The following is a 15,480-nucleotide window of genomic DNA, read 5'->3' as shown; positions in this document are numbered from 1 at the left end:
CATATCCTCGTGTTTCCAGGCGAAAACATCTTGGTTTGCCCTTAAGAAGGAAACCATCTTCTCTTTCTCCAGAGCTGGGAATGCTGATCTCATCTTCAATACCTTTGTTGAATCTCCTAGGACGATCTCAACTTCTTGTGGTGTTTCTGACGATTCGGGGATGGGTTCTGGTTCATTGATCACCCATGTGTGGTTCTCCCTAGATGCTAAGGCAGCTTGGTAGCACTTTCTTGCTAGAATTTGATCTCCTATGATTTCTCCTACTCCATGGGTAGTTGAAAATTTCACCTTCAAGTAATATGTTGACATTGTTGCTCTTAGTCGGTTGAGTGTAAGTTTTCCCACGATGATATTATATGTTGAAGGACAGCCAACTATAAGGAAATCAATTTCCTTGGTGACTTGTGCTGGGTAAGTACCTGCAATTATGGTTAGAGTGATGATGCCCCTATGGACGATTTTATCCCTAGTGAAGCTTACTAGAGGAGAGGTGAAAGGCATGATCCTTTTCTTATCTAGTTTCATCTGCTGAAACGCAAGTAAGTAGATGATATTTGCTAAGCTTCCATTGTCAATGAGCACCCGATGGATGTTGGATTCTTCTACTCTGAGCTTGATTACCAGTGGATCGTCATGGGGTTGCCTAATGCCATGACTGTCTCTCTCTGAGAAAACAATATCAGGTTCGTCATTCCTTGGCATCTTCATTGGAGGGAGCTGGGAATGGACACTGTATATTTCTCTCCAATGGACTTTTTTCAGGGACTTCAGGGTTTCGTCTGCCGTTAATCCTCCTAAGATTGTCTTTATCTCTCCTGCAAGAGGTTTGCTATCTCCTGCTTCTTGATTTTTGTCTTTATTGTCCTTCCGTTGGTATCTGTAGGGCTCCATTTTCCAGACATACTTCTATAACTTTCCTTGTCTAATTAAAGTCTCCACCTGGTCTTTCAAATGCCTACACTTGTCGGTGTGATGTCTGTGGTCCTTGTGGAACCTACAGTACTTATTCTTATCTCTCTTTTCTGCTGGAGTATTGATTGGTTTCGTCCATTGCAGGGAGGGATCATCCCTTATCTATATCAGGACTTGCTCAATTGGAATTATTAGGCGAGTGAAGTTAGTAAACTTTGGCTTCCTATCTGGAAGTTCCTTCTTTTTTCTTGTTGTTTGTCCGACACTTTGTGTCTCTTTCTTTTTATCGTAATTACTGTTTGTTCCTTTGTCTCTCTTCCTTTTTCCTTTCATTTCTTTTGCAAGCATTATGTGAGAGACCACGAAAATTGGGGGTGCTCTCAAAAAAGGGATTTTAGTACTTTTTAGGGAACCTCTCTTTTTAGGTAAGTGGCGACTTTACACTTAAAAATTACATGGCTTTGGGATCTAGTTACAATCTACCAAAATACATGGCTTTTTGTGCTAGTTACATTCTACCCAAAATAAAAATAAACATAAGGCCTAGATCTACCTATCCAAAGACCTAAATTCGAAGGCTTTGTTACAAAATGAGAATGTGTTAGGCACCCAATCTGCCGATGCAGAATCTGGTCTTCTAGACTCTTGTGACCTATGTACCATTTTGTATGCATGCTATGAATGATATGTTGAACATGTGAAACAAAAATCAAATCACATAATTTTATTTATGAATTCATTCCTCTTCTTTTAAAAAGAATCAGATCTGTTTTGGTGATGAAAAAAAAATTGATTTTGGTTTAGAAAATCAAATCTGTTTTTTAATATGCAAAAAAAGTGGTTTTTGGAGATTAAAATTCAGATATGTTTTGGTGATTAAAAAAAATTGATTTTGGTTTTTTTTTTTTTTTACAAAAATCAGATCTACTTTTGAAAATTTAACAAAAAATGGTTTTAACTTTGTAAAAGATCAGATCTGTTTTGTTATATTAAAAAAATGGTTTTTGATGACAAAAAATTAGATCTATTTTTATATGTTCAAAAAATATGGAAAATGTTTTTTTATGAAGAGAATTTCACTCGTAACATAAATTTATGCTACATGAATAAAATAAAACAAACAACCATAAACACTATCATGCATAATCTTTTTCTTTACTTCAAAATCTGCATATGTTAAGAAAAGATCAGATTTGTATATAAGAAAGATACAAATCAATTTTCGATTTGAGAAAAATTTAGATCTGCATCAAATAAGGATGCAGATTTGTTTTCATTTTAAGAAAACTTCAGATCTATAACCAAGAAAGATGCAGATCCGTTTTTATTTTAAGAAAAATTCAGATTTACATTTAGAAAGATTCAGATATGTTTTTAATTGAGGAAAAATTTAGATCTACATCCAAGAAAGCGCAAATCTGTTTTTAATTGAGGAAAAAATCAGATCTACATCTAATAAAGATGCAAATCCGTTTTTGTTTAAGAAAAATTTAGATCTACATCTATGAAAGATGCAAATCTATTTTTTTATTTTTATTTTAAGAAAAAGCATTGATCATATGCAGATTATTGGAATTAAGAAAGAGATCATAACAATTACATAAACAATCCCCTAAAAAAAAACAATTACATAAACAAAATCAAGATCATGCTTTAACAAGACAATGATTAACAACTCATGTTACAGATAAAGGAAAACATGCATCATCATAAACATGAAACCTAAAATAGAATAGGGTGATTGAAAATAACCTCTTGCATGAGCACTCCTTGTTCTTGAAAGGATGTTTTAGGGTTCAAAAAAATTTATTTAATTATCTTTGAAACCTAAAAACCTTAATTTGAGCAGAAAATATCATAGAGGATCAGCAAATATCAGCGATTTGAGAGCCTCAAAATGTATGCCTCTTAGAGCGTAAAAAAAAAAGGTGTTGAATTATGAGACCCAACCTCTATTTATAGAGGCTAGAAAAATCTAAAAAATATCCCCGAAGTGTAGAATGTGAATCGGGACACATCCTTCTGCAAAAAGATCGAAAAGAGTGTGCCTTATCACCACCTGAAGGGCGTTGGGCCAAAGCCCAAAAGAGACCAATTCGACACTTTCAAAGTGCCGTTCGGCACTCCAAAAGTGTCGAATGTTACTCTTGGATGCCGAACACTTTTTTATGTTTGGATGCTTTTTGGACTCTCCTTCTAGAGTTTTTTAATTCAGTCCAATCATCTTTTTTATTCCTATGCATGCATCCCTATTTTAAACACTAATTATCAACCAATCACAAAATTATTTAATTAATTTTAATTGTTTAACTAATCATAATTAATTTAAATTAATCATGTGTGGTTGATTTCACCTAGACACAATGCATGTTGACCGTGTAAACTTGATCATGTGATATCTTTCGATCCGATAGTCCGACTTAGAAACCGGACACACCATTGCAATTGTTAGAACCTCAAGATCATTTTTATGGTATGCAATGAATGAATTGATGCATGCAATGCAAGGACAAATTGACACATGCAAAGCAAGACCAAATTGATGCATGTAATGTAATCATGATTTTTGGGGTACGTGGATGGTCATTCAAGTCATTCTCCTTAATTAAATCATGGGTACAAAATTGAGTGTCTACACATCGCATCTTTTGTATTCATGTACTTCTGAGCTTTTTAGAGCAATTCCACGACAGTTTTTGGTGGGCTTTTGGTGATTAAGAAGAAAAAAAATCCCCAAGTAGCAACCCTACTTGGAAAGTTGTTAGGATGACTTGATCTTCAGCTTCGTCTACCTGTAGTAGCTCCTTATTGAATCGGGTCACGTACTGTCTTAGCATTTCTCCTTCTGCCTGTTGAATGTTGAGAAGATGACCGGTTGGCTTCTTGTGTCTTCCCCTCCCCCCCCCCCAATGATATGACGAATAAAACCCTTCCTGAGTTGTTCAAAATTCGCAATAGTTCCTGGGGGTATCATTGGGAATGCCCTGCATATCACCTCATCTAGGGTCATCTGCAACAACATCAATGTCTTGAATGATTCAATTTGATCCAAGGGATCTTTGGAATCGTCATACGACTCCAACTATGGCAGACGGAATTTCGGTGGGAGGGGACGGTTCAGTACTTCAGTAGTAAATGGTGAGTCTGTCTTTCGAATAATCCCATCTAAATTCTCCCCACTTTTGTCCTTCGTGGCACTTTTTAACTCGTCCATCTCCTTCCTTATGTTGCAAAGCTCATTCTCCATCCTAGAGGAATCTTCTGCTGAGATCTTGTCTTGTCTATTGGCTTAAGAGTTTGATTCTTCTTCATTTTGGTTTTCACCTATTTGACGACGTTCTGCGTTTTGGGATTCCATTGTCTTTCGCAACTCTTCATTTTGGCGAGTTAGCTCTTCCATATTAGCCAGGAGGGCCTGGATTTGTTGTTGTTGCACAACTTCTAGCTGTTGTGCGGTTTCTGATTCCATCTCATACTTCGAGAAACTCTTGTCACTGGGAAAGATGGCTTGAATGATTAATGATTCCCATAGACGACGCCAAACTGATGATGCAAAAAATAGTAGTTGAGCTCCTTGTCGTAGCGGATGAACAAAGCTGTGATTGAGGTTGTCTCTGTTGGAGGAAAACCTACAAAATGAACTGGGTGGAAGAGTAACATGCCGGTGTGGCGTTAGCCAAACTACCTCTGATGCTTAAGTCAGTAAGGGAGAAAGATTTTAGAGAGAAATAGACTGGAAAGTAATTTTCGTAGAGTATTTGTGTATACCTTTAACTTTTGTTGCCTTATCTTTTATAGTTGTTTGCCTAATTAATGGGCAATGAATCGCTGTATTTATGCTCAACGGTTAGTGCGTTACAAAATCTTTATCTGAAGTTCACAACTCATTCTGTGATCGTTTCTCCATCCGTTACACTCTGTCATCAATGAGCGTAATAAATGCGTAACGTCTTCTCTTGGTTAATGACGATTTTAGCTTGATGACGATCGTAAATTTTTGACTCGTCAGATGGACACTTCATTAAAGTAAAAAAAAAAAAAAAATAGCATAATAAATTAACCCAAAACTATTTTCTAAAAAAAAAAAAAAAAAAACCAACCAAAATTAATGAGAAAACATTCATATGAGCACCCAAAAAGAAGAAGAAGAAGAAGAAGAAGAAAACTACATGTCTAGAAAAAATAAAATAAAGAAAAAAAAAGAAGAGAAGAAATTAACACTTCCATTCAAAAGCAAAGGAAAAAAGAAAAAGAAAGAGAGAAAAGAGGAAGCTAGGACATTAATAACTAAGAAAGAAAAAATCAAAGGAAAAAAGAAAAAAAGAAGAAGCCAACACATTGGAGACTTAGAGGTGAATTCCAAGGGTGTTTTTGGAAGTTCCTCTTCCCAGTTTTCTCTCCATTTGGGGAGAAAATTTTTTGGTGTGCCTGGAGAGAAAACACCTAGGCCTTACTATTTATTTTTCTTTCTCCACACCCAAACAAACACACACTAAAAAAGTTTCAATTCCTATTTTCTCTCCAAAGTTTTCCATCCACTTTATTTCACTTCCAAACAAACACACTTTAAGAGCATTCACTTCAGACCATATATAATAGAAAAACGTATAGAATGTACACAGTTTTATTTAAAATTGACTCACATTAGTCTGTGTATAATTGTGTAAATTTATAAGTTTGCTACAGTAACGGTGTAAATTTATACTAACACTTCATTTTGTATTTAGTTGCTTATTCTTTCTTTATGTATCTTGAGGATGAATAAAAAGAGTGGATAGTAGTTGTGTGTGAAGAAAGAGAAATTTTTTTAAAAATCAAGATAAATTGATATTTTAATAAAATGTAGTGTAAAATAGATAATTTGATGTGGAATGTTTTGAAAAGTGAGTACATAAAATAGAAAAAGTAGATTCTTATTTTCAAATAGACTGAAATTTTTACATAAATTGATGCAAATGCACCAAGGGCTAGGGTTATGTCAAAAGGAAAATGGGTAGTGTAGGGAGATCCTAAGATTCAAGATCAATTCAGATCTCGTATACTAAATTAATATTAATTAAATATCTTCCCAACTATTTTAGCATCTGATATAGTTCCTGGAAATTACGGGAAAGGACAAATTCTTTGTAGGAAATATTTTTATATTAATCACTTGCTATTTATTAATATAAATTCAAATCACTGCCCAATTATCAAGAGAATTGAGATTAATCACGAACTAAATAATAGGGTAATCACATTAGTAGCAATTGACGAATGACTAGTAGTGAATATAGTCTTTCTTTATTAACAAGAGAAGGAGCAAGGTACGCGAGAATGCGTGACACTTGGCACATTAGGATTATTTGAAGTAACCGTGCAGGTGAATCACGTGCTACTCATGTAAATTTATTAATATAAATTCAAATCACTGCCCAATTATCAAGGGAATTGAGATTAATCACGAACTAAATAATAGGGTAATCACATTAGTAGCAATTGACGAATGACAAGTAGTGAATATAGTCTTTCTTTATTAGCAAGAGAAGGAGCAAGGTACGCGAGAATGCGTGACACTTGGCACATTAGGATTATTTGAAGTAACCAAGGAGGTGAATCATGTGCTACTCGTGTAAATTTGTAATGATTTAGAGTTTATTTAGATACAACTGAAAATTGAAAATACTGTAACAAAATAATTTTTAAATGTGTAAATAGTACCATGAGACCTATTTTTAATTTTTTTTTGAATAAAGTGGTAGTGGGTCCTGTGAATAGTACATAAACAGTGCTTAAATAGTGACGTGAACAATAAAAACTGACAGACATGAACATCACTTCTCAGTAAAAAAAAAAAAGCTGAAAACGCAGACGTTGGGGACGCAGCCGCTATCCAAACGCTGCCTTAGTGTACATTTGGTATTGATTATTTTTTCTAGCTTATTTTACTATTCAATTTATTTTTGCTATTATTTATGTGTCTCATTGTAATTTTGATATTATTTATAGTATTTACTGTACCATTTTAACTAATTTTTATCTTTATTTATAGTATTTTTAGTGAAAATATTTTAATTTCAACTAAATAAGCTATGCTTAAATGTATATTTATTTTTTCTTTTAGGCCATTTGTTTTTAATGGAAGCTTTTATTCTTTTTATGTCAAATCTTGAATTAGTGTAGTTCCATTCTGGAAGTGTGACGTAGCTTTAATAGCATCATCAACGATGACTCACGAAATTCTGACTTGTCAAAAAAGAAAAGGAAAATTACATGCATGTAATATTATCAGGAATATAGATATATATATATATATATATATATATATATATATATATATATTGGAGAAAAATCAGGTAGAAAAAGTTGAACGTGTTTTAATAAAAAAAAAAAAAAAGTTTGGCATGTGTGCAATATTATTGGTACTTGCTTTTATATATATATACTAATCATAAATACTTGCAAAGTCGTGTATACTTGCTTGCTTACGTATACTAATCTTGAATTAGTGTAGTTCCATCGTACTTGCTTTAATATCAAAATTTTTTTTATGGGAAAATATTACCAAATTTAATTAATTAATATCACCAGTTTTGATTATTAAAAGAATAACTTGGGTTTAGAGTCTAAAATTAGAGACTATTTAAATGGGGGTCTAGAGTTGTTCTAATTAGGATGTTGATATCTGCCTAGCTTATAAGGTAATAATAAGACTAATTGAATGTTATAAATGAGAGATAGTTTTGATTTTATTTCTGTTTTTTTAGTATTCTTTTACAATGTAATCGTGCTATTCTAGTTTTGGCTAGTACTACAGAAGACAAAGAAAAAGTCATTGTTTAGCTAGAAAAATACATTTCTTCATTGTACTATGTGATTTCATATAAATAAATATATTATCATTTTCATTAAAAAAAAAATTAATGTTACAGATGAGAGTTGAGCCATTTGAACAATGAAATCACTATTAAGAATTATTGAAAAATATAATATTATGAAAAACCTTCTGAAAAAAATAGAAAGGAATAGAATTATTGTGGGCAAAAGCTTTCAACATTACGAGAAATTATTTCCCAGCACAACACACATTCCTTTTATATATATATATATATATATATATATATATATATATATATATATAAAATATAATATAAGTGTATATATAACACACCTTCCAATAACATAAGAATTCGAACAAGCCCTATGTCATCATAAGAAAAAAAGAAAAATAATGAGCCCGATGAATTAGATCTAAGATCCACCTTAATATGAGAGGAAAGCATAAAAAATGGGTTACATTGAATAATTTCATCAATGTCACGTATATATTAATATATGCAACCAGCTGTATCTTCCTTACATAAAATAAATAAATAAATAAAAGGACAACAACAACAACCGGATTAAGGATATCCAAAAAAAAAAAAAAAATCTAAAAAATGATGTAATGACCTGATAAATTAATTGCTAAACTATTAGCCATATGAAGAGACTTGAGCAATACTTGAATAAACTCACATTAAAGTTCACATACTCATTTGTTTATTTGATGGTTCCACATTTCAGTCTCGTTATTATTATTATTTTTTGGATGTAGACGTATTAGGAAATACAACATGCACACATCTTAAGCTATCAGACACAATGAATTATAGTATACATAAATCTATATCAACATACATACCCAATGAGGGAAGTAGCCTGAACAACATACATACCTAATTAGTTTAGTATGAACAACTTTTATTTATTTATTAGAATTCAAGAATAAAAAATATGTTAAGGTTTAAGGCAAAATATACAATGAAAAATAAAACTAGTATTCAGTTCATGTTAACAAAATATAATTTTTATTTTTAAGATACGTTTTAAATCAATCATTTATCAAAATGATGTTTGGCGCACTTTCAAATCTTGAAAATAATTTATTATTGATTTTGTATTAAATTTGAACTCCTACAAAATCAACTAGTCCTTTATTCATATTTTTATCTAAATGAATTACTTTTTTTTTGCTAAGAGTCTTCTAATTCAGTAATGTGGCACGATTTCTTTTATTAGGAGAATTAGGATTTAAATCCTCCTCTCCCTTGTTATAACATTAAATTATAATAATATAAATCATTTTCTTTCTTTGTTGCAAGGCCAAAATTTGACAATATTTATGATAAAAAATATTCTTCTTGTAGTTGTTGTTAAAACAAGAAAGATAAGCACAAATATGAGTACTCTATAGACAATTTGATAAGTTCTTAATTTATTTTTAATCCTTATCAACCATTTTGCACAAACATATGAACGCTTCTAATCTACTATCATCCGTATCCAAATTTTGAAGAAAAAGATTACTATGAAATGAATTGAATAAAAGAAAAAGAAAAAGGGGAAACGCTTACAAATGGGCACGCACACACACGTAGTGATTTATGACAAAATCATATAATTCTTCCTTTAGAAAAAATGTTTTGTAGAAAAAAAAAATTCTTATTTAGAGGGCCACGAGTTATCAACTAAGCGACAATTCCTTTAATTTATTTTAGCCTCTATTTTTTAGGAAGAACTGTTTTTAATATTTATTAAAAAAAATTTGAATTTAGAAGGGGAGGAGTTGGGGCGTATGGCTCCCATATTCCCGTAGCAATAATTAAGTTTAGGGTTAAAAAATTCATAATTTTTGTTACAATCATGAATAAAGTAAAATATTATAATTAGTATTAATAAAAGTGATGTCAATACTCAGTAGTGCATTCATATAAAAATTATATTAGTTTAGTCATAATTGACCATATGAAAAAAGATCATCTCTATTTGACATTAATTCATTTCATGATTTACATTAAATTTTATAGATTTAAAGTTGAAAGGACTATTATGTTTTAAAATTTTAAATAATGTGGTAGTTTGTACTTAGATCCAAAAGATAAAATTTTAATCATTAAACGAACAAAATATATATAACTTGAAATGAAGAGGACTTTTACTTATCTCATCAACCATTATAATAAAATAGATTGTGAAATTTTTTATGTTTTTAGTATTAATTACCTTCTATGACATAACAAAAATTCATAATATTTTCAAAATAGCATACTAACTCACACATGGATCTCTAAAAAAACTAAATCACAAATTGTGGTGGGCCCATATGCTTAGTGATCACTAATTTAGCAATATTATAAAATTTTTGTAGCATTTTGTTATGTAACTAAATTTATTGAACCATCTTGTTGCCTTAACACATTCATTTTTTATTTGAGAGTTATGTGGCCCTTCATCCATACTATAATATTTTCAGGATGCATGGATAGAATGAATCTTTCTGTTGACTATTGATAATTAGTTGTAATTTATCACTAGATGGACCTTACTTAGATGGCAAATGTGATCCGAAATTAGAGAAGCGTATCCTATCAACTCTTCTCTTGTCTTATTCTAGTAACGATGGCTATAAATAGGACGATAGTCCAAGCTATTGCACCACACCATTACCACAAGGCACAAGCCAACTTCTCCCTTCTTTCTGACATTTCTAGCTTTTTTTGTAATACCCAATACCATGGCCAGCAACAAGAAGCTGAAAATTTCTGCAGTTCAAACCTTTATCAATGTCCATGAGAGTGAGCCGAGTGTCTTAAACATGCCCAACGAAGAGATCAAGAAAAAAATTTGTGCCACCCATACACATTCTGACCGAGACATTAATGTTGCCTCTCTTTTCGCTGTTGTCAGAAACATTCTCAACCCTGCCATCGTTGCTGTTGAAAACATTGTTATGGTATATATATGTATATCTATGTTACTACTTACTACCACACATTCTTCTTATAAGTTTCTTTATTTTGTTCCTTTTCTTTGTAATTTTCTTCTTCTTCTTCATTGAGATACATAGTCCGAAGTTTGGGATACAGTATAGTGGTAACTCTTCCTTTAACAATAAACCTTCTGGTCCAGAAGTTATTTGATTTACAGAAGTTCTGGACCTTTCCCTTTTGAAATGACAAAGAGACGAGCATTAGAATTTAACACGTTTATTCTTAAAAAAAAAATAAACAGATGCAGAAAGTTATTTGATTTCTAATTTTAACTATTATTCTCTCCATAAATAATATGTTTTCAGTTTTCTCACTTACAGTTACTTTTGATGTACTTTAGGGTACTAAACAGGCATACGTGGGGGAACTAGCAGTGCCGGCCAAAGGAGAAAGCGGTCCTGAAGCAAGCTTCATTCCACCATTGTGCATACTCAAGGAACTCTCCAACGAGGTATAATTACAAGAGCGATGTCAAAGAATTACAAACTTTTACCATACAAGTACTATAAAGTAATATATCAATTTTTGAAAAAAAAAAAAAAATTAAGAAATTTATTTATCATGTATTAGATTTTACACTATTTACATAAATTGTAATTTTATTTTCATAATCTCTTTATTGTTAAATTGGTAATGCAAATTTTTAAAAATTTCGAAATATAACAAAGAACTGTCCCTTTTTTTTTTTTTTCTTCCCCTTAAACAACTGACATATGTGATAGTTAATGTACAAAAGTATATGTACCATTTAAGGTACTGACTAAATAACAAAGTGTTTGGATGAATGCGATCATTTAATTAGCTATATATTTACATGAGGTTTTTTTCATAATGGCAAACATATTATGTCAGATGGCATGCAAGAATCCCGGTGAGGAAACTGCCCAAAAAACAGCAATGTCAATACTAAAAAAGCTAGGAGATTATTCATGGGATGCGAAGGCTGTGTTGACACTTGCGGCTTTTGCTTTGGACTATGGGGAATTCTGGCACCTTGCTCAATCTCACTCATTAAACCAGCTTACCAAATCGTTAGGAATCTTGAAGCGAGTACCTATTGTCCTACCCCGTCCAGGCATTGAGAAATACAAATATGCGATTGTTCAACTTAACAATCTAATCAGGGAAACATTGAATGTCGTTGAATGCATCTTTGAGTTGGAGGAACTACTAGCTAAGAATGATTTTAAGGATGTACCAACACTATCTACTGCCACAGATAGTATCTCTGTAGAAGTTTTCTGGGCTATCATATCTGTCGTAGATTGCATGGCTTGGATGTGTTGTCTCATTAAGGACGAGTAAGCCCTTGCCCTTGAAATGCACTACATAATTTTCTTTTTCAAATAGTAAAAACATACAATATATGATGAATTCATTTGAGTAGACTTCTCTATCATCACTAGTTATAATCAAGGTTTGATATAATATATAGGAGGGTTCACAGTCTGCTTTAATACTGTCATAAATTATCATTTATTACAAATACATTAACTGATTGAAATAGTGAATTTATTCACATAGCCACGATTGTAGAAACCTAACGCAAATGACTGTGGTTTTACAATTTCAGGGACAAGACACAGGAAATTTTGCCCTTTGCTGGTAAAATCACTTCAATCCTCAAATCATTAAAAGGGCAGATAGCTCTTTGCAAAGGAAAAATAGGTTCGCCACTTGAGCCGATTTCATTGACAAGAAAGCATGTTATTGGATTACTACTTCATTTTTCCCCAATTGCTAGCTTGATATGATGCACATGCTATATAATGGCTTAGACATGCGCAAAATCTGACCAAATATTTTTGTTGAATGCAGATGAAAAAGAGGCTTTTTTGAAGCTCAAAAGATTCCTAGAAAGCCCGCCTAACATTGTGGAGGTCTTCAAGAAGCTATTTTTTTCTGAGGACAGCACTTATTCAAGAGAACCAACGAACAATTTGAAGCAGGAAACTATTAACATATTGGTTAGTTTTATTTTATATTAGTATATTACTATGACAAAATCTGTTATGTAAGAGTAACAATTTTTCCTAACATAAAGCCACCACAAGGAGGAAAAATGGTGGAGGTGTTACTAGATTGAAATTTGAAAGACAATTGGCTTGTCACTGATACTATACATACTAAAAATGGGACCAGGATTCCTAATTGCCATTTTCAAATGAAATGAACATTATTTAGTCCATATTAGGTTCTCGTCATATATTTTGCAAATCTAAAAGTGTATATGATGTTAGGTCATATTATAATTTAAATGATACGGCACGATGTAAAACATCAAATACAGGGAAAAAAAAATGTTGACCAGAAATAGATAAGATTTGAATACAAAAAATAAGTGCATCTTCATTGCTGGGCTAATATCTGTTAGGGTCGAGATAAAGTTCATGTTTAACTTAACCTTGGCGTGTGTTTGTCGTAAAAACTTAAAAAAAAAAAAAAAAAAAAAAAAAAAAATTTAAAATTTAAATTTTTCTTCAAATAAATAATATTAAAATCAAATACTATCAAGCAAGGTATCGCCCGAAGTAATATTTAAGTCTATTGTTTTCTTCAGTTAAACTTAAAATATGTTACTTTTTGACGTAAGGTGTTAACGTAGCTTAATTTAATATTTGTACTGCACAAACAGATAAGTGATAAGGTTGAAGAGGTGAAAGAAAAGGATGTCCTGTTGTTCTTTTCGGATCTGGACATCTCTAAGGAGGATGTTTCGATTCTCAAGCGCATTTACGAAGAAATAAGCAGGAATGATCAGTATAAAATTGTGTGGATACCAATTGTGAAGCAATGGGAACGTGAACTGCAAAACAAGTTTGAGCAGCTGGTGCATGATTGTAAGATGAAGTGGTACGTAGTTCAGTACTTTTCATCAACATTGGGCATCAAGTACATTGAGGAGGTGTGGCAATTCAAGGAAAGGCCTATCATCGTGGTGTTGAACTCACAAGGTATAGTGAAACACCATGATGCATTTCCCATGATTAGGACATGGAAGATAGATGCCTTCCCTTTCACTGTTGAGAGAGAAACAAAACTGTTTAGAGAAGATTGGTTTGTATCCTCCATAACTAATTTCGTCGATGGCACTGACATACAGACCTGGGTACGTAATGTTATATTTCAAAAATCTAAATGCTTGAACATATAAATATCGTAGGGATGGTTATATATATTCCTAAATTTTTTTTTTTTGAGAATTCAGTTATTATTATTAACATATGTTTTCCTATACTAAGTATTAAGGTTAAGTAAAACAAATAGTGTGTACCAATGTAACATAGAATCCCCCCCCCCCCCCCCCCAACACACATACATAATAAAATTCAAATTAAAGGATTTGTAATAAAGATTTTGTAACAAGCTAACAACATAAAAAATAATCAATTAAAAAGTAGAAAAAAAAAATTCTCTCTTTATATCTATCGAGAGAGAGACTTTTTATTTTATTTTAATAATACGTAAACCATGCTTATGCTTTTAGTTTGGAGCAAAATTTTGATTTAAATAAAATCTGTGTCCTTGTTCAATCAGATCAAAGAGGGGAAGTACATTTTCTTTTTTGGAGGCACCGATGATCAGTGGATCACACAATTTCGTGAGAAAGCACAAGAGATGAAAAATGATCCGGACACTAGTGCAAGGATTTCCATAGAGTTGTTTGGTGTGGGACAGAATGGTAAAGGGAAGGATGACCTTGACATTTTCTGGAACAAAATAAACGACCTTTTCTTCCATACTAAATTGGACACACAGAAAAAGGAAATCCAAAATCTGCTTTCCTACAAGGATGATAAGGGATGGGTTGTGCTGTGCAAAGGGTCTAGATTGGTGTTTAGTGGTTATGGGACAACCTTTGTGACAGTCTTGGGGACATTTAAGAAATGGAAGAACGAACTGCAGACGAGTACTACTACTGACTTTGAAGTTATTCTCAAGGAAAAGTATAAGGAAATCGAAAAAACTGGTTTTCCTTGCTGCGACTTTACAATCAAGACGAATGCTGGATGGGTCTTAGAAAGCCTAAAATGCCCTGATCCTGACTGTCCCAAAATCATGGAGATGTATGTCAGGTTTAAATGCTGCCATGAAGGCCATACTGAGAAGGCAGTACCCTAGAAGAAAATAAAATGTCTCTCTTGTATCGCTCATATGCGATGTTACGTCTCTCACAACCTGTGGGTCTCATAGCTGAGCATACGCCGATACATAACATAATAATTGCTGCACTAAATTGCTACCTCTTTTTTTTTTTTTTTCGGTACTTGTTTCTACGAAATAATTGTGTGCGTGTCTAAGTTTGTTATCAGTGTCAACGTTTAATTCTGTCTTGTGTAGGAGTGCTACAATAAAGGGCATCTTTGATTACGTTAGTGACCTGATGCTAATGTTATGGAAAGTAGCTTTATGTAATCTTTTGAATTTCAAGTTACAATTGGAGTCTTTTATGATGAATAAATAACATTTTAGTCGCAATTTTACCCTTTTAATTTTGATTTAATTGTGTTTAGTTAAATATTATTTGACACTAGTTTAAATTTACCATTTTATACACATATTCATAATTAATGTAGAAATGTTCACATTTTAATACATGAAAATGGATGTGATAAAAGAGATATGAAATAGTAAATGTGAGGTTCAACCCAATTCATTTCTTACTCAAACATCTCGATATCTCCTCAATCTTTCTCGATCCCACACTCACTTTTTCACCAAATTTCTTCCTCCAATCCGTTTTTTGGCTTAGATCAAGATTTAATTCATTGGTAAG

General features: G+C 32.2%; 1 protein-coding gene across 1 annotated transcript; it reads left to right on the top strand.

Annotated features, from left to right (window-relative positions):
• Positions 1 to 10,388: 10,388 nt before the first annotated feature.
• LOC142637469 (protein SIEVE ELEMENT OCCLUSION B-like) lies at positions 10,389 to 15,141 on the top strand. Its single transcript, XM_075811745.1, has 7 exons — positions 10,389 to 10,666; positions 11,044 to 11,154; positions 11,556 to 12,004; positions 12,277 to 12,371; positions 12,522 to 12,670; positions 13,339 to 13,812; positions 14,241 to 15,141. Exons 1-7 carry the CDS (start codon positions 10,448 to 10,450, stop codon positions 14,823 to 14,825), a joined length of 2,082 nt encoding a protein of 693 aa, XP_075667860.1. The 5' UTR covers positions 10,389 to 10,447; the 3' UTR covers positions 14,826 to 15,141.
• The last annotated feature ends 339 nt before the right edge of the window (positions 15,142 to 15,480 follow it).

Source organism: Castanea sativa, chromosome 5 (genome assembly GCF_040712315.1).
Source record: "Castanea sativa cultivar Marrone di Chiusa Pesio chromosome 5, ASM4071231v1".
NCBI classification, from domain to species: domain Eukaryota; kingdom Viridiplantae; phylum Streptophyta; class Magnoliopsida; order Fagales; family Fagaceae; genus Castanea; species Castanea sativa.
This window is presented reverse-complemented; position numbering and strand designations above follow the sequence as displayed.